Genomic DNA, 11524 nt, shown 5'->3' with positions numbered 1-11524 from the left:
TTTTATCATTTCCAAGTGTTTTTATCATTACATTTACTTCACTCCATCCTTGTGACCTGCCTCTGAAGGTGTTTGATATGCTTTTATCTGCCTGAGAAGTGTGTTAAACATTCACAAATCATTCTACTCAATGCTGGTCTCTGTTCACAGTCTTGTGGCCATGAGTTTAATCAAAGTCTTATTTAAAAGTCATCCTCTTCAGATCATTCCTGGAGTATTCCCATTTTTATAATTTGTAGAGCTATGCAATCATACAGATTCTTATGCTTAGAAGGACGCCATGTCTGGTATGGGAGAGGAAAAATAATTTTTTCTCTACCCTACAGGTTCTTTGTCCAGATCCCCCAAATTAAAAGACAGATTAACAAGAGAAAAACAAATAGAAATTTAATATCATGTATACTTCCTGTATATATGAGACCCAGAAAAATTGAGTAACTCCCCAAAATGGCTCAAGTCACCACTTTAAACATCATCTCCAGCTAAAGACAAAGGGAAAAGGAGGCTGGTTTCAGGAGGTGACCAGGCAAAGGATGGTCATCAAAGGTAAGGTCATTATACAGATCTAAATCCTTGCCTTCTCCATTGATAAGAGTTTCTAGAGATTAGGTCATCTTCTTCCTGGTACAGGCAGAGAGATACCCTTACAAATGGAAATTTACCTTATAAATATAAATATATCTTACAAAAGGGTAACTTTTACTCAGTTTCAGAGCTTCTCCTGAATTTTTGTTTGTTGAAAATAATCAGCTGAAGATAATCTTTATGCCAAAGAGGCATATTTGCAGGTGGCAAATTCTACACCCTTCACTGGTTTAATGTTATATTGTTACTGTCTTTAAATTCTTGGTTTTGGGGACGCCCGGTGGCTCAGCGGTTTAGTGCCTGCCTTCGGCCCAGGGTGTGATCCTGGAGTCCCGGGATCGAGTCCCACATCAGGCTCCCTGCAGGGGGCCTGCTTCTCCCTCTGCCTGTGTCTCTGCCTCTCTCTGTGTGTCTCTCATGAATGGATGAATAAAATCTTTAAAAAAAATAAATCAATCCTTGGTTTTTGAACAAGGGGCCCTGCATTTTCACAAACTATGTAGCTAGTCCTGCTCATACACACCAGGAAGAAAAACTAACTTCCCATTCCACATTTGTAACACCTTCAAAGGATGCCTGGGTGGCTCAGAGGTTTAGTGCCTGCCTTTAGCCTTGGGCGTGTTCCTGGAGTCTCAGGATTGAATCCCACATCAGGCTCTCTTCATGGAGCCTGCTTCTCCCTCTGCCTGTCTCTGCCTCTCTCTGTGTGTCTCTCATGAATAAATAAGTAAAATAAAATAAAAAAAAACTTTCAAGCCACAAAATGTTTGATGATAAGAAAACTTAAATGACCTCTATACCTATGTATGTAACTCTACAGAAATATTTCCTGTATTCTTTTATCTCTTGAGTCTAATCTGCCTCAAAGAAAAGAAGGAAAACTCTTTAAATTATGTTAGGTTTATGGAACTCACCAAATTGGCAGAAATAAAATAATAGATTACAGATGCTTAGCTATAAATATTAAAGGTTATTTTTGTTTTCTTACTGGAAATATAAAAATACTTGATCCACGAAAGTAATCTTAATAAATATTTTTTACTGTTATGATAGTATTTGAATTTAAAATCAAGTCATAATTATATACTATTTGCATAGCTATAAATAACTTAGCTATTTTGTGGTCAAAATGCAAATACATACTTTTAAAATACTAAATTAAACTTTTCCTAGGAACTCACTTTGCTATTAAGATAGAAAACAAGAGGGTGCTGGTTTGAATGTGAGAGGCAGCAAAATACATGTAGGGGTTCAGAACAGACTGCTCTCCCAAAATGTGCCACGTTGGCATGTGGATTATCTTGAAGTCGGAAGACACTTAAGACTCTACAGGCTCAAGAGGAACTTTTGCACTCTCTTAACCACACAGAAGCTAGATTGGGTTTTTTTTCCCAGAATAAGGGTTATTAACAGAGATCAATTTTATCTGAGTGACCCATCTGTATGATTGGGCAAACATCTAATTACCAAACATCTGCCTTTTTTTGTTTTTATCATCCTATGAGGTGCATTCCTTTCCTTTGAAATCCCAGGCCCTATCCCCTTCTCCTTAGTTCAGAATGACATATGTACCTCATTTTGCCTGTCTTTGGAATTTCCATGTCTAGGTAGATTTCTCAACAATACACCTATTAAATTTGATTTTTCTCCTGTTAATCTGTCTCATGTCAATTTGTTTCTTAGTCCAGCCAGAAGGACCTTTGAGGGGACAAGAATTCTTGCTTCCCAACATACGTAACCCTAAAATATGCCATTTTGGCATGTGGATTATACTGAGTTTAAGGCAATCAAAATCCAGAAGACTCAAGAAACTTTTACCTCTTCCTTAGCTACCTAAAAGAATTTAGATAGGGGGCCTGCCCTGGAAAGAACTATTACCAACTTTTTACCTGAAAGATCTGTATGGCAGAGCAAACACTTAACAAACATCTGCTCTTATTGGTCTTTGAATTATCCTCCTCCCCTTTGAAGCTCCAGGCCTCTATGCCATTCTTTAGCTCACCTGACTGAGCCTCATTCTAAACCTCAACAACATTCATTTATTCATCAAACTAATATTGAATCAGCGTGTACTATGTAGCAAATGTCATGCTAGGTACTAGAAGACTTTGCTAAAGAAGACATAGCTCCTGCCTGAAACATTTAATACTCAAGGTGCTGACTTGTCCTTGTGATGGGGGAACAGAGGACTAGCTGAGGACAAAGCACATTGACAAGTCCTTGAAACAGGAGAGTGACATTCCTCTACAGACTCAACTGCCTCAGTGTTCATACTTTGCTAAGGGCAGGAGGCAATCTTAGCCCAACCTCCAGGATCCTGTAAGTCTACTTTAACATATAAAAATTCCTTTAGAAATTTCCTTTATGTCTATCCCCTCAAGATACATGTTGGCAATCATCCTCCAAGCACATGGCCCACCAAAACACATCTGAAGGGTCTCATGACTCAGGTTTTATTAGATGGCAATAAGTGACCTTTTCCCAACAATAGCTAGCCCCCTCAAGGTCCTGGAAACCTTGCTTTCAAAGTTCCTTGGAGAGTAAGCTATTCTCAAACCCCTCCCAACTCCCAGGAATATAATCAGCCACCCCTCACAGGCCCGGGGCAGCAGCCCTTCCTGCCCACGGGTCCTGTCCCTGTGCTTTAATAAAACCACCACCATTTTGCACCAAAGACATCTCAAGAACTCTTTCTTGGTCGTTGTGGGCTCCAGACCTCACCTATATTCCAAAACCTCATCACTTGGCTCTCATATTCTTATGGAGCTCCTATACATATGCAATTAGTTTTTCTCCTGTTAATCTGTTTTACATCAATATACCAGACAAAAATCTAGGAGGGTAAGGGAAAAATTTTTCCTCCCCAACAAAGCTTCAGTATTTTACTGATACTGTCTGGCACACAGAGGAGCCTCAGTTGATTATGTTTGCCCAGAAAGTAAGTGTTCAATGACTGGTTCTCTTTTAGAAGAGAGGAAGCTGCTAGTGGGACATAGGCATTGCCTAAGAGTAGCAGCAAGGTTTCAGTGATTCAGTGATCTGCCTTTGGTTTCCAAATCACACTGATTCCAGCACTCTACAATTAGATATTCAAAGTAAATGGAGAAGAACTGCATTGTTTCCTTTAAAGGAGGGCTACTTCTTAGGGATCCCTGGGTGGCTCAGCAGTTTGGTGCCTGCCTTCAGCCCAGGGCATGATCCTGGAGTCCCGGGATCGAGTCCCGGGATCGAGTCCCAGGATCAAGTCCCACGTCGGGCTCCCTGCATGGGGCCTGCTTCTCTCTCTGCCTGTGTCTCTGCCTCTCTCTCTCTCTCTCTTTCATGAATAAATAAAATCTTTTTTTAATTATTATTTATTCATTCATGAGAGACACAGGGAGAGAGAGAGAGGCAGAGGGAGAAGCAGGCTCCATGCAGGAAGCCCGACGTGGGACTCGATCCCGGGACTCCAGGATCACAGCCTGGGCTGAAGGCAGGTGCTAAACCGCTGAGCCACCCAGGGATCCCCAATAAATAAAATCTTAAAAAAAAATAAAGGAGGGCTACTTCTTTATTTATTTATAATGGGGATAAAATGTTCTTTCCTCAAAGGAAGCGTATTTAGATACAATGAGCCAATCCACTTTTTGTAAGTAGCTCACAAGTCAAAGGAAGACAAAACAATAGGACTTCAATAGTGTTCTATCCAATAACAAAAGTTGTTTAAAATTAAGTTTCTACAGTTAGGTAAGCCAATATTTGCTTGTGATGTAGCCCCAGAAACATTAACCCAAGATTCACTCTGGGTTATTTATGAGAAGAATGATCTAACTTAATTACAGCCATTGTATATAAATATGTACATATGCATAAATGCACATGTATACACACACATTCATAAAATATACACACACAGATGCACACACATAGTAGCTGTGAATATTTTAATTTTTCCTGACCATGTTATATAAAAAGCATTTCTCAGTTATGGCTGTTTCTTTACAATTCATAATATTTCTGCTGCTTGCCATATGCATATCCATAAGTAGCATTTCTAAAATTTATATGGGTGTTTCTCTTCTTCCTATTCCAGAATTTTTACCATTTACCTTAAAATGTTAATTCTTTGTGAATGCACAAATAATGCCCACTTAACTAATTAAAAGCCTTAGCTGATGAAAGGTAATTAGTCTAGAATTTCCTTTTGTATAGCTTTGGATATGGAGGAAGACTCTCAGCAAATGGATTTAAATCAGTTGGCTTTGAATATTTAAAATTTTAGAAAATATTGAAGCATTTAGACCTTGAGATGGATTTGTCCCATCATTTATTTTAGAAATCCAAGTTTCTATGTATCTCATGGTTGGCCATCCTAATGAACTTTTATCTTACAGGAAAGAAGCTAGTAAGAATGAGTAGCTTTTATCCTGGGTCTGACTTGAGCAAGGAGTCCCTGCTTTCTGAAAAGTCATTTTTATCTGGCATTTTCTTATTTAAACTTTCCATTAACATCTACAGTGTATCATGCTCATTACAAAGACACATAGCTTCTGAGTCTTCAAAAAAAATTTTAATTTTACTGTGTTAGGTGTTTAGTGTTCTATTGGATTCTAGGCTTTGAAAATTACTATTCTATGTATACCAGAATTCTTGATAATGATAATGTGGCACACATTTGCTAATCATGCCAGATAATAAAGGAATGTTCTATTCCCATAAGAAATTACACAAGACAGCACTCATTTCCATCATGTATGATCAAGGGTAATTTATACAGACTAAATATTTTTTTTTGACTCTGGCTCAAAATTAGTTTTAGTGGATGAGGAGCTGATCCATTTCTTTAAATATAGTTTTAACTTATATGTAGTACAGAGTCTATATGAAGAAAACTTTAAAACTACACTGCAGAGCACAAAAAAAAAAGAGAAAATTGGAATCAACTTTAAAATATATGTTTTTTTCAATGGAAAGAGTCAATATGGGGGTGCCTGCGTGGCTCAGTCAGTTGAGTCTCTGCCTTCTGCTGGGGTCTTGATCCCTGGGGTCCTGGGATCCAGCCTTGCTTCAGGCTCCCTGCTCAGTGGGGAGTCTGCTTCTCCCTTTCCCTCTGTCCTCTCCCCCCTCATGCACTCTCTTTCTTTCTCTCTCAAATCTTTAAAAAAATCAATATCTTAAAAATATCAATTCTCTACTACTTCTACCAGAAATTAAAGCATGACAAAATTACTATAATGAAAACAGTTTGATTCTGGCACTTAATAGAAAGATCAATGTAACAAAATAGAATATGGAAATAGAGTAAAGCAATTCACAGATTTACTAAACCATAGAAGTAATATTTTATATCAGTGGAGAGAATATGGATTATTCAATAAGTATTAGAACAACAAAATACCTGTCTGGGGAAAAAAATAAAATGAATTCATGTCTCATTTCCTACAACAAATATAAATCCAAGATACATTAAAGATACATAAAGATACATTAAATTTAATAAAAATTTTAAAAAATATACATAAAAATCAAAGTTGTCTTTTAAAAATCATAATCGTGAGTAGGAATGGATTTTCTAATTAAGATGCAAAAACCTAGATGTCAAAAAACAGTGTCTCTCAACCTTGGCTGCACATTAGAATTGGCTGAGGAACTTGTAAAAAGTTTCAATCCTTGAACTTCATCCCAGAAAAAAATGATTCAGGACCTCTGGGGATGGGGCCTAAATCTCTGTTTTTCTTTTGTTTTTCGTTTGGTTGATTGATTAATTTTTTTTTAATGTTCTGCGGGTGATTCTGATACACGGTTAGACTTGAGAAAATTGCCACAAAATAAAACCTTCAGATTATTCCCATATCACTCTGGAAACTATCTCAGATATTCTTTGCCAAGAGTGGCTCAATTGCCATTTTTATTTTGCAGCTGCCACCCTCTTCTCTCAGAGGCTTGCTGCCTTCTTGGCTTTCACCCACAAACAAAAGGACAGATCCTTTCCATTTTCAGAATGTTGAAAATCTTTTAAGGGTCCCTCAGCAGGGATGCTGGCAGAAAACAGAAGGCATTTTCAAATTAGGTAATGAGAAAAGTTTAATAAAGAGGTTGTATACAGATGGAACCATTCATATCTTGGTTGCAGTGGTGATTACATGAGAATCTACATATGTGATAGAATTTTGTAGGACTATATAAAAAAAAAGCAGTGAATTTGAAAACTGATGTAATCCCAGTAAGGTATACAGTCCAGTCAATAGTATAATATCAATGTAAGTTTTCTTATTTTGATACTCTTTCCTTTGTACAATGTTATTGATGTGGGAAACAAAGGCAGAAGAAAAATTATTATTTTTTTAAGATTTTATGTATTTATTCGTGAGGGAAAGAGAGAGAGAGGCAGAGACACAGGCAGAGGGAGAAGCAGGCTGCATGAAGGAAGCCCTATGTGGGACTCAATCCTGGGACCCCAGAATCACGCCCTGAGCTGAAGGCAGACGCACTCAACCGCTGAGCCACCCAGGCGTCCCAAAAAAATAAATCTCCTTATTACCTACAGCCCATTGACAAGTTCTTGAAACAGGCAGAGTGACCTTCCTCTAGGGACTTAACAGCCTCAATGTTAATACTTTGCCAAGGGCAAAAGGCAATCTTAGCCCGATCTTCATGATTCTGTAAGCTTTAACATATACAAATTCCTTTAGAAATTTCCTTTATCTCTAAACCCCTCAAGATATGTGTTGGCAATCATCCCCCAAGCATATGGCCCACTGATACACATCTGAAGGATCTCGTGACTAAGATTTTATTAGACGGTAATAAATGACCCTTTCCCAACAATAGCTAGCCCCCTCAAGGTCCTGGAATCCAAAATTCCTTATGACTTATGCTGTTCCTAACCTCCTCCCAACTTGAAAGGATATAATGAGCCACTCCTCATGACCCCAGTGCAGCTCTTTCTGCCCACAGGTCCTGTCCCTGTGCTTTAATAAAATCATCTTTTTTGCACCAAAGTTGTCTCAAGAATTCTTTCTTGAAGGGGTAGGAAATATCAGAAAGGGAGACAGAACATGAAGACTCCTAACTCTGGGAAACAAACTAGGGGTGGTGGAAGGGGAGGAGGGCGGGGGGTGGGGGTGAGTGGGTGACGGGCACTGAGGGGGGCACTTGACGGGATGAGCACTGGGTGTCATTCTGTATGATGGCAAATTGAACACCAATAAAAAATAAATTTATTATTAAAAAAATTCTTTCTTGGCCATCGGCTTCGAATCCTAATGTCTTTGCCTACATCATTATTGTTGGGGAAAGCTGGGTGAAGGTACACAGAATCTCTCTGTATTATTTTTGCAAGTTCTTGTGAGTCCTAATTTTTCCAAAATAGAGAGTTAAAAAGAGAGACCGTTTATGAAGATGTGAGTGAGGAGCAGGAAAATCACACAAGGGATGTTGTAGCAACTCAGAACTCAACAATTGGGCCCAGTTTCCCACTCCCAGGCCTGAAATAAGAGTTGCTGGGGTTGGGGAGGGAGGGAAGTGAAGAGAGAGAGAGAGAGAGAGAGAGAGAGAGAGAGAATGAAAAGAAGCTGTATGAAAAGAGCTATCTGAGGGCGCTGTGACCTTGAGACAAGGGATGCCAAGTGGTCTAAGATATGGAATTCATTGAAAGTGGGCCTTGGCTCATTGTCTGAAATTGAGCAAAATTAGTCTGAGGGCATGAGAGGAATTGTAAAGTCTGGAATAGCCACTGGAAGGAAATTCATGAGGCAGGGTAAGATTTTACAAGGAGTTAATCTGGGAAAAGTAAATAATTACCAAAAACATTTGTTATCATCTTTTAAGTAATAATGAATCTCACGAGCATCATATGATTGTATTAGCTGGGACTTTTCAGAGAAACAGATTCAATAGGATATATGCACATATAGAAAGATTTATTATAGGGAATTGGCTCATGTGATTCTGGAGTTTGAGAAGTCCCAAGATCTGTAGTTGGCAAACTGGAGACCAATGTCTTGGTTCCAGTCTAAGTTTGAAAGCCTGAGAACTGGACGAGCTTCGGGTTCCAGCTTTCTATGTCATCAACGGTGGTTCCCATGCTGGCAACAAGCTGGCCATGCAGGAGTTCATGATCCTTCCCGTTGGTGCAGCGAACTTCAAGGAGGCCATGCGCATCGGAGCAGAGGTTTATCACAACCTGAAGAATGTCATCAAGGAGAAATATGGAAAAGATGCCACCAATGTGGGCGATGAAGGTGGATTTGCTTCTAATATCCTGGAGAACAAAGAAGCTCTGGAACTGCTGAAGAATGCCATCGGGAAGGCTGTACACCGATAAGGTGGTCATCGGCATGGACGCAGCTGCTTCCGAGTTCTTCAGGTCTGGGAAGTATGACCTGGACTTCAAGTCCCCTGATGACCCCAGCAGGTACATCACGCCTGACCAGCTGGCTGACCTCTACAAGTCCTTCATCAGGGACTACCCAGTGGTATCTATCGAAGACCCCTTCAACCAGGATGACTGGGAAGCTTGGCAGAAGTTCACTGCCAGCGCTGGAATCCAAGTGGTGGGGGACGATCTCACCGTGACCAACCCGAAGCGGATTTCCAAGGCTGTGGGCAAGAAATCGTGCAACTGCCTCCTGCTTAAAGTGAACCAGATTGGCTCTGTGACCGAGTCTCTTCAGGTGTGCAAGCTGGCCCAGTCCAATGGGTGGGGCGTCATGGTGTCGCATTGCTCCGGGGAGACCGAAGATACCTTCATCGCTGACCTGGTGGTGGGACTCTGCACTGGGCAGATCAAGACGGGTGCACCATGCAGATCCGAGGGCTTGGCCAACTACAACCAGATCCTCAGAATTGAAGAGGAACTGGGTAGCAAGGCCAAGTTCGCCGGCAGAAGCTTCAGAAACCCCCTTGCCAAGTAAGGTCCAGGTGGCGCACCCTGTGGTCCTGAGTCGGCTCGTTAGACCTCTGCTCCCCCGGGCAGCTCGAGGCCCCCAGCCCAAAGTGGCAGGGCCCTGTGCTAGTTAGCTGCCCTCTCCTTTCCCCGTGATGTTCTCAAAGCTTCCTTAGAGTTGCTACAGAAGCCAGACTTGACCATCTGGAACCCTGCTGGGAACCCTAGCTCTGTAAACGTGATTGGTCCAAATCATTGCTTTCTCACCTCACTTCCACCAAGCGTCTGGAGCCAGGTCTGTCTATGTAATAATCTCAAGGTGTCCACAGGCAAGATCCCCAGTGGTTTTATGTGCAGAATAAAAAGGCCTCAGTGACCCATAAAAAAAAAAAAAGAAAAGAAAAAGAAAAAAAAGAAAGCCCAAGAACCAGTACAGTTGATGGTATAAATTGCAGTCTGAAAGCTGACATACTCAAGAGCCCAAAAAACTGGATGTTTTCATTCAAGTCCAAAGGCCAGAAGGAACTTCCCAGCTCAAAACAGTTGGTTGGCATTTCCTCTTGTGTGAGAGTCAGCCTCTTTGTTCTATTCAGATCTTCAGCTGATTGGATGAGGCCCACTCACATCTGAAGCACAATCTGCTTCAGTCAGTCTGCCAGTTCAAAAGTTAATCTCATCAAGAAGTCTCTTCACAGACACACCCAAATATCTGGGCACCTTGTAGCCCAAAGTGACACATACAATTAACCATCACAATTATGAACATACAAATCTTTCTTACCAAGGAGTAACTCATCAGAATAGATAGTTGAAGGCCCCATTACTTTGTTTCACTCATAGTGAGATACTATGAGTAATAAAACTCTTGGATATGGTCACTGACAGAGTCTGATGATAACATTTTTTTTCTTTCATTCACGTTGGCCATCCTTTCCACAAAAGCTAAAAATTAATTGAGTTCAAATATATTTTGCCTTGAGTAATAACTTGGAAATGTGCTCACTGACCTAAGAGGTTCATCTATGTTTTCAGGTGGCCCTAGCAGGAGTGTACTCATATGTGCATGTTACATTCCAACAGCAATCAACCTGATATAAACCACACAGAGCTCTTAATCTAAGAAGTGGGGACTCAGAGAGGTAACATTCTGGGCACTTGTGTTGCCTATGCTTTTGTAAACCAAATGTTACTTTTTTTAGAAGAGTAGGTAGTTGACCTTGAATCCCACTATGCATGCCACAGACTACAACTAAGATATGATTCTTGATGCTACTGCCACTTTTGCACTCAAGGGGCTATTGCCTTTCTCTTGGATCCTCTATCACCAGGGATGGTAAGCTGAGAGCACACACTTAAGATATTTTTGGCATATATAAAAAAAAGGCCAGGTATCTACTATATGCATGGAAAATGTTCTTTTTCATGTATTTATTCATTTAGTCAACCTGTATTTACTGAGCACCTACGATGCACCTGGAATCATGCCATGTTGATTCCAGAAAGTACAGAAAGTACCAGGAAGCCAAAGCATGTAGGGCCTCCTTCCAGTCCATGGGTATTCAGAGTGGGATAAGAGGCCATATTCAATTACCTTTTTACAAAAAAAGAAAAAAAAAACTTATTTTAAAGGTAAAACATAAAATGATTATTTTTAAGATAATAATGTTTAGACAAAGTTTTAAATGAACTGAAGAAATCCACAGTATTTTTCATCTGTGTCCACACACCCCAAGGTGACTCCCACCCTTGTATAATCCCTTTACCACCACCCCATTGAGTATGAGTGGGAACTGTCCCTTGCTTCTAATAAACTGAGTATGATGAATGTGCTGGGATGTCACTCTTATGACTACTTTTTGTTACCTAAGAGCCCATCTCAGCAGACTGGAGAGAGAGAGACTCTCCTGCTGGCCTTGAAGAAGCAGTCACCTTGTAAACTGCCTGTGGAGAGGGCACGGGGCTGGGAACTGCACGAGGCCTGTAGGAACTGAAGCCAGTCCCCGGCTGATAGTCAGGAAGAAGCTGAGGGTCTCAGTCCTACAACCACAAGGATCTGAATTCTGACAACAATAC

General features: G+C 40.4%; 1 protein-coding gene across 1 annotated transcript; it reads left to right on the top strand.

Annotated features, from left to right (window-relative positions):
• The first annotated feature begins 533 nt into the window (after nucleotides 1–533).
• On the top strand, nucleotides 534–9672 carry LOC129517823 (alpha-enolase-like). The gene is given in 3 exon segments (XM_055337976.1): nucleotides 534–546; nucleotides 8598–8877; nucleotides 8879–9672. Coding segments are annotated over 3 exon segments (894 nt in total). The 3' UTR covers nucleotides 9480–9672.
• Nucleotides 9673–11524: the final 1852 nt, after the last annotated feature.

The sequence above is a fragment of the Nyctereutes procyonoides genome, unplaced genomic scaffold (genome assembly GCF_905146905.1).
Source record: "Nyctereutes procyonoides isolate TBG_1078 unplaced genomic scaffold, NYPRO_anot_genome, whole genome shotgun sequence".
NCBI classification, from domain to species: domain Eukaryota; kingdom Metazoa; phylum Chordata; class Mammalia; order Carnivora; family Canidae; genus Nyctereutes; species Nyctereutes procyonoides.
Note: the sequence above shows the minus strand (reverse complement) of the source record. Positions and strands in the feature narration are given on the sequence as shown.